The following is a 14,814-nucleotide window of genomic DNA, read 5'->3' on the forward strand; positions in this document are numbered from 1 at the left end:
TTTTTCACTCAGTGGGTAAAAAATCCAGAAACTTTACTCAAGTAAGAGTAGAAATAAAATACTCTTAAAAGTATATTTTTCCCATAAAATTGCTGAAGCAAATGTAACTCGTTACTAACCAGCTCTGCATATTTGCGGTGTTTGCTGTTAGCTTTAGCATAGCATTAGCAGCCAATCAGAGAGCTGCTTTTGAGGCCCTTAAAGTGCATAACTTCAGCAGTTGGCCTGGTGTTGATGGGATAAGCCGAGGTGACTTCAGAGCCTGAAGCGGTTCGGTTCGCCTCGCCGCTCACGCATCAATAGCGGCCGGTCCAGAGGGAGAGGCGCTGAGGAGTGGACAGAGACGCTGACTGCTCAGGAGGCTGGCCAGGTCTGGAGCGATCGATAACGGCTGAGCGCTGACAGAGGAAAACGGTTCCGTGGGCCGGACTTTATCATCCAAAGCGGAGACCAAACCTCAGGAAGCTGCTCACCAAGAACAAACGTTTCTGTTCACACAGTGAAATTCAGGAGGTTTTAGGTACATTTTCAAACGTTTCCAGCAGTTTGGAGAAAAAACACAAATGAACTAAAGAATGCAGTTTCAGTTCACTATCATTTATTGATGTCTTGTGATATTATTATACTTTATGCAGCAGGGAAAAGCTAAAATATGACATTTTATTCTTTTTGTCTTTTGCATTTCCTTGCAAAACTTTAGCATTTTTCATCCGGTGTTCTGTCAGATCAGCATACGTTGTCAGATAGTCATACCTTAGCTCAGACATGCATACGCTGTCATTACCATGTGACTTTATTTAACATAGAATCATGACGTAGATCATCATACACTTGGTTATTAACAGCTGTATGGCATCCTGACTTGGCGGTTAATGAGTTTTACACGGTGTGTTGTAGTTGGCTGCAGCTGCAGCCAGATCTGCTTTAAATACACTTTGAAACCACGACAACGCATGTATATCTATATAGTTATCATATTATATCATATTATAAACAACTTAATGACTTATTTTCTTGTTGCGTCTGCTGAACTGACGACTCCACTGACGGTCGGACTTCTTAAGGCTCAGGCGTCTTGCTACTCGCTGCATGTGTGCTAACCTCACAGCGGACGGGTTTCTCACAGAACATCTTGACTACTGCACGTCTTTCTGCCACAAGGTAAAGTTTTTCCATTTGTGTTAAAATCTCATAGTGAGATAACAGAAGTTTTAAATCTTTTTCTTTAGGGTACAAAATGCAGCACAAACTTAGAAATGCAGAAGTAAAACAGGTCAAACATGTTTTCCATGTCTTTCATTCCCTCTAAGTCATAAACAGAAACACTGAGAACAAAAGTTAAAAAAATCTTCTCACTAAGTTTTCTGGCATTTAGCAAATAGAAATAATTCAGGTAATTATGACTGACCAAACAAGAGAAGTTTGGTCTGATTGAACTTCGTTACCTTTAAATATCAGGTAAAATCAAACGTTAGGTTACAGTTTATCAGTCTGTGCAGTTTGAATATGAGGAACTTTCAAGGACTTTATACAGAAATCAAAGACTTTCCAAACCTGGAACTTGAAACATGTTCAAGGATTTCCAGTACCTGAATAAACCGTCTCTGTTTTCAGGAGGTTTTATTTATTTTTCCTTCCTGGCGTTTCTTCCCAGCAGAGAGGAGATGAAAACAGAAATCCATTATTTTTCAGTTTGCTGCAGAATTTTAAGTCATCTGGTTGAATTGCTGCCGCCTAATTGCCAGATGGTCGCCCCACTGCGAGCCAAATTGAATCAGCCGAGTTAAACCGAACCGGTTCTGATCGGGCCAAATGGGCTGCATGAAAACAGAGACGTGAGGAAGAAATATTAAACAGAAACCAGAATGTTTAGTCTGCAGCCTGATGAGAGAAAACGGGTTGGTTCGCGGCTCGGAAGGTTTCCAGGAGATAAAAAGCATCTTAGATTTCCTTAATGAGCTAAAGAAGCTGAGCTGAATTAAAAAGCTGCACATCAAACCAGGTTTTCCTTCTTTACCTGAGAACTGGGTGTCGGGGAGCAGGGGCGCCAGACTCAACCTGCAGAAATCATCTACAGAAATATTCTGAGTCGGTTCTGGTTCCTGTGATTTCATTGTTTCACCTTGTGAGCGCAGCTGTAGCAGACTGACGTGCATCAGTGTCTTTGCTAACACTGATGCTAGCAAAGAGCTAACATCAGTGTTAGCTCTTTGCTAGCATTAGCCTGCTGAGGGACAAATGCCTCAGCATTTATATCTACCTGGTGATTAAAAGGCCTGACAGAAAAACTGATTCATGGTTAAAAACTTTGGGACGACCATCATTTCAGTGATCGATTAATCGATTGTTCTGATGATTAATTGGATAAGAAATGGCCACATTTTGTATATTTTTCATTTAACTACTAAGGCCTTTTTATGCACTGTTAGAACAGATTTACAGACATTTTGGTCTGAAATGCAAAATGTTTAGATTTTTTATACGGTTTCAGCTTAATTACTCCTTTCAATATGTTTTTTTTTTTAGCAAATACTCCAATTAACGATTAATCTATCACTATATTAGTTAACAATTATTTCACAATTAGTTTAATGTTTTCCAAAGTTTTGCAGACTCTTAATGCTTCCAGCCTCTGACTGGTAGAAGAACCTGAGGGACCAAACCTCATATTTTCACTTCACTAAACACCATTTACTCAACAACTCTTCCTTCACCTCCATCTTCAACAATCACACCAAGAGTCTGAGGTTTTCCAACCACCAAACCCATAAAATGCCACGTTCGCCGTGTTACTTCAAGGTTTATGTCAAAGTGTCAGAGACGGCTTGTTCAAACTGAAACAGCAGCGCGTTTCGTCTCGCCATCTTCTGGTTTCCAACAAAAGCAAAGAAAGTTCCCACCGCCTCTTTAACTGGAAGCTTTTCTTCCCACCACAGACTCAACATGGTGGAACCAGGCCAACAGGAGGTTAACCTTTCAGAATAAAACGCAGCTGCGGCGTTTCCTCCAGTGGGAACGGCTCCGTTTTTCCCAGACGGACACGTTGCCACTCACCCTCTCCAGGTCCTGGCGCAGGTGAGTGAAGAGTTTGAGTCTCCTGTAGAGGACGTCCTGCTCCTGCTGGGCCAGGTTGTCCACCTCGTCTCTCTTTAGCGCCACCAGCGGCTGGTTGAAGTTGGCCTTTCGCTTTAGCTTCCAGAACTGATATAAGAAATCCACCTGCAAAGTAAACACAGGAAGCAGGCTTTATTTCTTTTGGATGCAAATCACTAAATCATGGCAGCGAACGAGTCGCTGACTATAACAATTATTAGGTTTCCAACAAAAGACAGAAACTTTGAGATTAAGCTCAGAAATTATGTAGAAAATAAATGGAAATTTCTCAGTTTCTAAAATCATAAGTTTTTTTGTTACGTTTCAACTTATGGAGCCCAGAAATGTCCTTGTTTTCTCCAGTAATATTTCAGAGTGTTTTTGTGAATGTGCAGCCGGCGTACCTGCAGCAGCGGCAGCCCCAGGTTCTCGGCGACGTCGCTCGGCTCCACCAGTCTGTAAAACTCGTCCTCCAGCTCCTGGAGCTTCTGCTTCCTCTGGCTCACCTTCTCCCTCTCCAGCTGGTCCCGCTCGGCCCGCTCCAACGCCGACACCGGCTGGGACGCCCGGCTCTGCTCCGGGTCGCCGGAGCCGTTGGGCTCGTGGTGCTGCTCGGGTCTGGCCGCTCCGTTGGTGCCGTTGGCGGCGGAGCTGTGATCCAGGCAGAAGGACTTGAAGCGAACCTCGTCGTTTTCGGCCAGGATGGTCTTCATCTCCAGGCCGTGGTCGAAGGCGCACGTCACATGGAAGGCCACGATGCAGGAGGGCGTGGAGCACTGCAGGGCGACAAAAACATTTCCACCTCAAACCACAGCTCAGTTTGGGTTTGAAGGCTAATTGTTGGTTTTTTTCCACCAATTCGCTCCTTGTTTCTAGAGACCTGCTGCATTTTATTGTTTCACAGGAAGTTTCACTGGAGGGTAAAAACAGATTCTTTTCCTTGCCATCCGCGGCGGCGCTGCTGCAGCAGAACCGTTGATGAAGCTGTTAGTTTAGTGCAGAGCGCCGCAGCAACGGGAAGATAACGCAGAAAAACTGTTAACTCTGTGAACAACTCCAAACTACTTTTTTATGGCTGTCTTAGTCAGCTACTCTACAGGCAATGTCGTTGCCATAGCAACTGACAACACCACCACCACTAATGTTTCAGGATTCAACACCAACAAACACTCATGTTTATTTTGCAGTTATTAATAAGCGATCACCATGGTAGATTAGCTAGCGCTACTGTTAGCTAGGCTAACACAGCGGTGGTAGATTAGCTAGCGCTGCTGTTAGCTAGGCTAACACAGCGGTGGTAGATTAGCTAGCGCTGCTGTTAGCTAGCTAATCTACCGTGGTGGTAGATTAGCTAGCGCTGCTGTTAGCTAAGTAGATTAGCTAATTTAATCACCTGATCTACTGATGATCTGTCACAGTTGGTGTTTAGGTCACCTTTTTATTTCTTAATTGAACCGAAACAACGAATCCTGCAGCACATCTACATGTGAAGATGGTCATAGTCAAGTTAGCATAGCTGACCTACTTTCCTCGATATTTAATTAAACTTTTTCTTGGCCTTGTTATCTAGTTCTGCTGACGTCATAGCAACATTCTCGTGATTAAACAAACATTCTTATATCATGGCTGTGATTCTCCATTGTACAACTTAGAAGAGATGATTGACATAAAAGTCATTTCTAATTTCGTTTTTAGAAAAGAAAAAGAAAACAACTAAAAATCTGGTATGAAAATAAAAAATGTAACATTGTTTTTAAGCCCAGTTTTACTCCAACGTGTTTTGCTGCCCATTTACTCCATCACTGATGTTCCAACAGAAGTGCAACAAAGCAGAAAAAGAAACCAGGTCACAACAAACACGGATCCCTCGCCAACCTCCGCTGGCATTTTGGTAAGTTGTGATAGTTTGAGTGTTTCTCAGCGCGATTTATTGCAGGTCATCCAGAGCGGCGGCCTCCCACCGCGTCTCCTCAGGCGCGGCGCGATCCCGCCAGTGTGAGCGCTGTCGGCGCCGTGTTCCTGAGCGTCTGTGAATGTGTGAGCAGGTTTGCTGCTTGTACTTGTCAGAGCAGTTCAACATTCAGCAGGGCTGTGCGCTGCGTTTGTGTACGAGCGCCAGCGACCAAACCTGCCTGGTCCTAAACGCTCCGCCATCTGGGAAACAACTCCAGACATACAACCTCCGTCTCCTCTTCCCTCTGATTCAAACCTTCACAGGAGTTTAATTTACCAAGCTGTAATCCTTATTCTACCTGTAAACTGTTCAGGTAGGGATGAGCGCCTGTCGTATCGCTGATCATTTAGCGTCACAAGAAATTTATCACCATTATTTCTTAAAAACCCCTAAAACTGTTGGGTCCCTAAAACTCCTGTTTGTTCTCATGTGATGTCACACTCCACACTCACTGGCAGCCATCTTGGTAGGCAGTTGCTATGGCAACAATAAACAAGCATAAGCTTAGAACTAGCTCTCGCCTCGTTCCTATAAACAAAAGTACAACTACTTGAGTACTTGACCTGCCTCTGTGCAGTACTGAGATGAATATCAGTGATATTTACTGTAGTACTTACTGGTGAACTAGCAGCATTAGCTTAGCTAATGAAGCTATTATCTGCTAGCTAAGCTGGACATGTAGCCACGTGTTGCTACATGTTTTCACTCTGCAGTCACCAGAACAAGAAGAGTTCACGTCCTTTATAAATCCGTTTAAACATTGAATGCATGTCATTTTAATAAATTAGAGTAAATTTAACATAAATTATTTTTGCTTTAATAATTACAAAACATCCAAACATGTTGATTTTTACTCCTTTTCTCTCCCTCTGGACTCCAGGTCTGATCTTATGAACATCTTTCCAGGAAGTCATCATTTCACTGAACCATGTTCCTGATGATGCAGCCGTTCTTTGTAAACACAGCAGATGCATCGTTTTGTTACAAAGCGATGAAAGGTGCACTGTAAAACTGCACTTATTTCCAATAAAGCATCAGAAGGAGCCTGCTGCGGCTGCTCACACTTATTTACTGTCAAAAGGTTGAACTCAGCAAGGAGCCGGCTGCTCGGCGTGAGCCACGACACTGTAAAAAATGCTTTGGCTTTAACCTGCAGCCAGTTTTAAAATGTTTATCTGGTTTTTTGGCTGCATATTAAACAGACTTCTGTCTGTATTCTTCAATCTGCAGGTTCATTTCTGTCTTTTGCCACAGAAATCGCAAAGGTTTTCGGAGGCTGCACTGCCATCAGCATCACGTTTAAACTCTCCCAGTCTTTGCAAGTCAGTTATTAAGGAATGAGTGCTGAATGTGAGGAAATTTAGAGGATTTGTCCATCATAAATGGTACATGTCTCAAATGTTTGAGCCTTTTCTGATGCCCTGGTTTAGTTTGCATCAGGTACGTTACGTAGAGCTCATGTTTTCTCCTTATTCAACCATTTCTTTCTGAGAAGTTTCATCTCTAAATATTTCTGTAAATCAACTGGAATAAAGGTCATGCAGTCAGTTTCACTTTTAGCTTCAAGGTGAATCAGTCTTCATCGGCGCAGATGGAGGGTTTGCATAGTGTTGGGTGAGATTAATTAATATTTGCAGTAGCGTTTGACCAGCTGTGTAAAATCTGCAGTTTTAACAGTTTTTTCTAATTTTATGAAAGGAAAAATCAGTGTGCAGCTTAAGATTTTTACCCTCCAGGGGTTTGCATGTTACAGCTATTTAAGTCGTTAAGTACCACTTTATATAAAACAGAATATAATAATTCAACTTAAATGCTTTGGGTTTCAATCTTCAGCTCAAACTAAGTTTTGGTCCAAACCAGATCAAAGTTTTATTTCAGCCTCTCATCCTTCAAATCCCAGATATTTAAAGTCAAAATGTGTAAAAGTCTCCAAACTGGTTTAGTGGATAACCTCATTAGGCCGGCGCTCAGATTCACGCCGCAGGTTTTCCAGGCTCACCTGTTCATGTTGCAGTCAAACTGATCCTCTTGAAGGATTTGATAATTACCAAAGTGAAGTTATTAAATGCATATTATTCACAGTGAACACTGGCAGTCATGAGACAAACGATGTAAACGAGGAAGTTAAAACTGATGAAGAAAAGATTCATACAGAAACAGAGTCAGACTGAGGACCAACACTCTGAAAAATTAGTTACATTTAATGGATCAATACAAACTTTGTCACTGTGAAATTTATACTTCAATTTATAGAGTCTAAACAAAGACTGACTGAATATCTGAGAAATTAATGACAGATATTTAATCTGCCCGTCATAAAAATCAGTTAATCAACTAATCAAATGATAAATTAAAATCAGCTCACTAATTTCCAATCTGATGATATTTTTAAGTGCAGTTTTGTTTACAGAGGCATCATAAAATATTTATTGTCTGTTATGTTTTTTTTTTTGTTGGATATTTAAAATATCTTCCAGTCAAAGACCAATAAAATATTAAATTTTATTAATATTTTATTGGGAAATTGTGCTAATAGTGAATTAAGACAAAATTAACAACTTTTGTGATAAACTGGAACAAATAAAACCTATTTAAAAGAGAATAAAGGAGTAAAACATTATAAATCAGTTATAAAATCACGTGAACCGCCTGCAGTTCATCTGGAACGAACTTCCAGAAAACTGCACAGCAGCCGAAACACTGAGCTGCTTTAGATCTACACCAGCTAGATGTGGAGTTGCTTCTGAACCAAAATAGATAAAAAACTGACCAACATTTTGATCCATATGTGATGTTGGACTGTGTTGTTCCTACTTTGAACTGCCTGAAATGAGCAACACAAATAAACCTGACTGACTGCAAACCAAACCATTTTATACAGCTGAAGATGAAACACAACGAACAAAATGATGATGCAGAAAACATTTTGTCTTTTTCATGGCAGGTTATTCAGAAGAGAAAGAAAAATAATCAATTCTGAAACTTTTAACGAGGAAAATCCTCCACTTCATCGCGCTGCCATGTAGCATCAGCATCTTTACTGTGTGTGTGTGTGTGTGTGTGTGTGTGTGTGTTCGTTCATCCGCCTCCAGCTACAGAAACATGAGAGTGAGATTCCCTCCCTGTGGGCAGATCGGCTCAAAGGCTCACAGTTAATCTACAGCATCAATACGGTCAAAGCAAACACTCCCACGGCTGCACAAACGGCTCATCTGCTGCACATCCAGCCTGTGTGAGAGAGAGAATCCTTCCAGAACACACACACACACACACACACACACACACACACACACACACACACACACACACACACAGCGAGGGGCTCACCTGGACAACACGAGCTAACTGGGTTTGTTTCAGGGGAGCAAAATTAAAAACCATTTGAACTGAATGAATTATGTTCAATTACAGATTTGTGGAAACACAAAATGTTACCAAGTATTTTTCTTTATTTTCTAGTGTAAATGTCTTAATACACTAGAAATAAGATAAAAGTAGCTTACAGGTAACTGTTCAGCCAGAATTAAGACTTTGGTTGAAGTCAATAATTCCTCAATATCGATATACTGATGAAAATATTTCTACTTCCACTGGTCGGTTATGAAGCACATTCCAGCACCGAGGCGCTTCAAAGTGCTTTACTTAATGTAAAGTAACAGAAAACCAGACTGTCATCAAAACTAATATTTGATCAAATGTCAGCATCCACAGTTCTTCAGCTGTTTCCACACTACAGCCTCATTTCAGGTTAAATTCATCACTTTCCTCAAAACCCGTCACACAGAAATCATGACAGCGTGAAAAAATGTTTGTAACGCTGTTAGAAATAGGAAACCAAGATAACAATGTGACCTTCAGTTATTCTAAAAATACTATAAATATCAAATATGTTGTTTATCCCTCTAGAGGTTGTTGATGTTTCCCTACTACTCACATTTCTCATCCTCTGACATTTATTTCTATAAAAATATAGAGGAACAGGGTGGCCTCTGCCGCCCCGGGCCGTTCTGGGGCTCCGTACCTGGATGCAGGTTCCTGTGTGTTCTCGGCACAGGCTGCAGGACAGAGCCCAGCGGCTGGCGGGGATGTGGGACACCTTGGTGATGGGCTCCATCTTCTCCGGGCAGCCGATGCTCACCTGCAGAAAAACAGGCAGCAAAAGTTCAGTCACTCATATCAGTAATTCAGGAATCAAAGGTAAACACACACAGGCTGTGCAGAAGGCTCCACTAATGCTTTTCAAAGATGTACAGTTGTATAATTGTGCATCTGTTTGCAGCCATTTCCTGAGTGTAAAGGTTGAGTTGGGGGCGTGGCCAGGAGCAGATTATTGGATTTAAAGTGACAGAGACCCTAAATGGGCAGAACTGAAATTTGACTCAGTTTTGTGCCAAATATGTAATGAACGTGTTTTGAATAGGCCGATCCTAAGCTGTTCCAGAAGCCTGTGAGTTAGACCCGTCACAATAACAAATTTTAAATTGTCCCAGAAGTTACCGCGATAAACGATGATATTGGTGTTTTGAGACCATTTTCCAGTAATTTAATGGTAATAACGGCATAATAATGCAAGATTCTTAAAGATCAATAAAATTTAAGTTCTAATGAACATTTAAAATATCCAAAATAAACAAAGCAACAAATAAATGAATTCTAAAGTCTAAACTGGCAGACTGCAGACCAGCTTTGGTAAGGAAATAGAAAACTGGTCATGAGTGACTCCTCGTGTGTTGAGACAGGCCCAGTTTGAGTAAAATGTGTTGAGTTGTTGCTGCTCTTTCCTCTGTTTGAATCCTGCTTTCTGTGCCGGTCCGATCAGAGCCGCTTCGGATCCGGACCTCCACCAGAAACTCGTTCCAGCAGCACTTATCATCTCAGAGCCGTTCAGCTCCTCTTCCTCTTCCTCTTCCTCTGGTTTCTGAAGCAGCGCTCTCTCTCCGTAAGTCGCTCCATCCTTCTGGAAGCGTTTTGCTGCCAGAGCGAATATTTTCCGTGTTCTGGGTAAAACGCTCCAGCAGAAGGATTTCCAACTCATGCTTGATGTGATTATCTGATCAGATCATTTTGTGTGCAGACTTTAAACATCCTGATTTTTATCCAATTACCAAAAAGCTGGCAGGTGAGAAATGCTAAAATATGAAAATCCATTCATGGAACAAAGGTTATCTGTGTAAAACTACAAAAGGTGCCTTTATTATAATCTGTTGCAGTTAAATTTAATTTAAACTTAATTTGAGCTTCTGAAGGTATGAAGGACAGAAAGGATCAGCTGAAAGCTCACATTCACCCAAACACATTCAGATTATTTGCTTTTCTTCATGAAATTATTTCACATACTAAATGTTTTTTTTTTCAAACTGCAGAAGGTTTGAAAACAAAATGAACAAAATCTGCTCCAAATGTAACATCTGGCAAAAAGCAGCACTGAAAAGGATTTTAACTGATCACATTAAACCTGAACATATTAACACGCATAACTAATAATGTTTTTATTCTTTATGGTGAGAAGATGAAAAAATCTTCCTTTCAGCAACATCTTGTTTATGTTTAAAACTGTTTTTCTGCTGGTTATTAATGCTTCAGTATAGAAAACTGTTGGATAATATTCAGATTTAAAAATACTTTATTGATCCCAAAGAGAAAATAAATGCTGTTATAACTCATATTAATTCAATTTTCCAGTAATATAATAATGAAAAACATATTCCTGATAAAGATCAATAAATGTTAAATTCTGAAGAACATTTAAGACTGGAAGACATTTTAAATATCCAAAATAAACAAAACAGAAACAATAAAAATAATTATGAATTCTCAGTAAACAAAACTATCCTTCAAAAAAAGGTTTAGATGAGACCAAAACCCGACTGAAAACTTTTTCCATCCAGTTTTGGTAGAAAGAGAAAAATGAAAAAATAAAATAAAATAAAAAAACTATGCATTTTATTATAAGTAGTTTATAATTATAAAAAGGGGGGAAATGAAACACAACCCTATAAAAACAAAAACATCACACTGTGACCTCCAGCTGCCAGTAACACAAAGAAAAATATAGTTCTAATAGATGTGCTACAGTGGCCTAGTCAAAGTCCAGACATAAGTCTGACCAAGAATCTGCAGTAAACCTCCAACCCGATGTGACGTCGCCTGCAGGGAGTGAATGCTGCGGCTCACCTCGGGGATCCATAAGGCACAGCTGACGTGGACCCACTTGGTTCCACTGCGCGTCGGCTTCAGGGCGCCGCCTCTCTTGGGGCAGAGCAGACATTTGGGCTGGACCCCCAGAGCGCAGGTCCGACACAGCCAGTTGCCCTGAGGCACCTTCAGGATGCCGTAACACGCCTGGCAGAGAGCGAGACGTTAGAAACATTTGGTACCGTACAGACCTGCTGCGCGGCGCTGGAGGGAAACGGACCATTCTTTACTTTAACATCCACAGCGGCGCTGCTGCAGTGCAACCGTCAACTAAACGAAACCCGAGGATGAAGCAGGGATCAGGTTAGTGCAGCAAAGGGAGAAATCACGCAGAAAAACCGTTAAATCAACTCTAAACCTGGATTCTTCTTTTCACATGCATGTTTTGTTTCCCGCAGACCGATGCTAACCTGTTCAGTCAAACTTAAGGATGTTTATTTAGCGGAGAAACAAAAGCAGATTTCGGTGAGGTCTCACCTGATGGACACAGACATTGCACTTGTCACAGAAGACCATCTCGTTTCCGTCTTCTCCCTCCGGCGAGCGGCACACGTCACACACCACGTCCTCGTCGTACTCGATGCCCAGGCCTTCCTCCGTCTCGATGGCCTGCTGCATCTTTTCCTCGCAGACGCGCTCCAGCTCCACCAGAACGGCCTCCATCGTCAGCTCGTCCAGCTCCGGTGAGGCTGGGGGCCGAAACCACGGGACCGTTAAAACGCTGGAAGACTTTATTCTGTTGGAAAATAAAGCTCATTCTGTTTTTATTCATATGTTAATATGTTTTCAATAGGATTTGATCACTTTCCCACAGTGATTCAAGGACCTTTCAAGCATTTTAAAGGTAAGTTTCAAACTTTTCCAGCCTCAAATGTTGGAGATGAAAACAAAAGACAGTTTTTAATATGATATCATTTATTATTAATAGTGGTTTGTGATGTTATTTTACATTCTACTACAGGAGGGACAAGGTCAACTAAAATATAACTAAACTTTGTTTCTCTACATCCAACTATCTGAGAACAAAACATTAATTTAACAAAAGAATTATAATTTCAGTAACTTGCTTTTAACATATAAAATAGAAGACAGCCTTTATTGCAATGTCTTTGAGCCGTTACCTAGCAACCCCAGCGAGCCCAGCCCCGTTACCTAGCAACCCCAGCGAGCCCAGCCCCCTTACCTAGCAACCCCAGCTGGTTTCGTAAATATTCATTACATTAAAACGATGCAAATGGATCTTGTGAAAGTAAACGACCTTCCTGCTCAAATTAAACGCTTCAACATTAAATACAAACAACATTTTTCCACTGAGTTTTCTGGCCAATCCGTTGGATTGGACTTTATCATCAAATTCAAGCATTTTCAAGGATTTCAAGCATCCACTTTTTTTGGGGGGATTAAAAAGTGTGATTTCTGGTTTTTATAAAAATATTTAGAGGATATTAACTAAGGATGTTCCTCTGAAGTCGGATTTATTCTTCCTTGATATCAATAAAATAACAGCAACTATAATTAAAATGAAACGGGTCCAACCACCAGGTCTCGGAGGTGTTGGTCCTCATTAATGTTTGGTTCTGACCGTCTCCAGCGATGTTGGTTTTGCTGCCCTGACCCTCGTCTGAAAGGTTGCCCCACTAATCTAAAAATAGATGCTGCTCTTCGTTTCAACAGCTTGTTAATGAGGTTTTCATCTCAGATGTCTGTCAGAGGGAAAGGCCTTTCCTTCCTACAACAGTTGATCACGACTTTATAGCCTCACATTAGGATTCCTGTGATTTTCCTCTATTTGAGGACGGACAGCGAACCAGAACTGAACCTGGTTCAATAAGCAGCAGGAGTTTTAACTGCTAGAAGACAAAATCAACCCAGTCTGGTAACTTTTCTTTTCACTGGATTCCAAAGTTCATTTTAAAATTCTGATATGTGTTTTCCACCAGCGTGTGGCGCTAGCAGCTCCGCCCACCATTAGGAAAGGTTTCATTGTTAAATCAGTGACTGATGGTGCGTTGATAATTGTTGTCTTTTATGTTCATACTGTTCATCACTTTGATTAGTCAACTTGACTAAATACAGATAACATCTATAAAACAATGCAGTGATTATCAGTGACTTTGTTTCTCATTTATTCAGGGCATAAACTGAAACATTTTAATGCTGTTTCCCTCCTGATGGTCCGGTCGACCCGGTTCTACTGGACCCAGAACTCCACCATCTGCTCCACCTCCAGCTGCTGTGGCTCTGAGTAAAACCAACCTGTTCCCCTCCTGGCCTGTGGGGGCGCTGCACCAAGAACTACTGAAGGAAACGACACAAAAACCTCTGAAGACTCTGAGAGCAACTTCCTTCTTCACCAGATGGAAACAAGATGGAGGATTTTAGCGGTTGGAGGATTTCTCTTTAGGCTAAAGACCAGGAGCCAATTCTGCTGCTAGCGCTAGGCTAGCACGTTAGCTTTGGTTGGATTTACCCAGAATGCCCTGCGCTGTAGTCCACTTCCTGCTTTTTGGAGCGGTCTCTGGTCCACTTGGCGTTCACATTCAAACCAAGCCAGAGTTCACTTCAGCCGAACCCAGACGAGGTGGACCAGAGGTCAGAGGTCGGTTAGCGTTCACACCTCACCAACCGAACCGGACTTTTTGGGCAAATTCTGGTTTAATTTTTTTGGAGGGGAGGGGCGTATTAAATAGCTTTTATCCTCTTGATAAATAAAAAGATTAAAGCCGAATTTTATAAATGCAGTCATGTTGCCACTGCAATTTAAATTTGAAAAATTTGAGAGAAAAAAAGCAAAGAAGATTTATCTGTAAGGGTGTAAAACTGTTTTCTCCATTTATTTCTTTTTCCAGCAGAGCAGAAGTTTGGAGAATTTTTCTGCCGTTGGGGATAAATTAAAACGACCCGTAGAGTTACGGCGTCGACGCTTCAGTTTTCCTTCCAGTGTTTTTACACTAACAGCTCAAGGTTCAGATTTACAGAGTTATTTTTGGCTGCTTCAGTAGGAAACAGACTCAGATTTATGTCGCTGCATGAAATGAGAAGGAAATTAGTCAGGTGTGTTTTTAGGTAACCCTGAGTTAAGTGGAGAAATGCTGCATGTTTTCAGACAAATATAATAAAAGAAGAAGCCTCTGTTGCCCAGAGCTCAGCTCATGCTGTCGTTTGTATTCCTGCTCACTTTGCATCTCAAACTGCTGCCTCGCTCCAAGGCTGCTTAATACGTGATGAAAACGGATCTAACTGGCAAACGAGAGCTCTCAACTAAAAAAACAAAAAGGATCAGAGTTATGAGCAAAGCAAACAGCCTGACTTCCAGGACAGGAGATGCATGGATCTGTCTGTCTGTCTGTCACACCATCACCGCTAAGTGGAGTGAAAGGACGCAGATTAAACCAACTGAGGAAGGAACAGCGTCACGTTAAAGGACGTTTCTATGGAGAAGAGCAGTTTAGAGACCTTAGGGCATTAAAAGTGCTGCAGATAAATAAATGCAGGGAGCAAACAAAGCAGCTCTAACAAACCAGGCCACCAATCATTACAGCTCCAACAGTTAAAAAGCTCATCAGTCCACC

General features: G+C 41.4%; 1 protein-coding gene across 4 annotated transcripts in view; it reads right to left on the minus strand.

The window, feature by feature from the left end:
* Nucleotides 1-14,814, minus strand: part of jade2 (jade family PHD finger 2) — a 135,759-nt gene that overhangs the window by 38,469 nt on the left and 82,476 nt on the right. For all 4 annotated transcript variants that reach the window (XM_016663793.1, XM_016663794.1, XM_016663792.1 and 1 more), the window contains exons 6-10: nt 11,720-11,931; nt 11,222-11,389; nt 9,069-9,185; nt 3,498-3,869; nt 3,055-3,219 (exon numbers count right to left, since the gene is read on the minus strand). In XM_016663793.1, coding sequence (XP_016519279.1) covers nt 3,055-3,219; nt 3,498-3,869; nt 9,069-9,185; nt 11,222-11,389; nt 11,720-11,931 — 1,034 coding nt within the window. The remainder of the gene's footprint in view (nt 1-3,054; nt 3,220-3,497; nt 3,870-9,068; nt 9,186-11,221; nt 11,390-11,719; nt 11,932-14,814) is intronic.

The sequence above is a fragment of the Poecilia formosa genome, unplaced genomic scaffold, assembly GCF_000485575.1.
Source record: "Poecilia formosa unplaced genomic scaffold, Poecilia_formosa-5.1.2 Scaffold446, whole genome shotgun sequence".
NCBI classification, from domain to species: Eukaryota; Metazoa; Chordata; class Actinopteri; order Cyprinodontiformes; family Poeciliidae; genus Poecilia; species Poecilia formosa.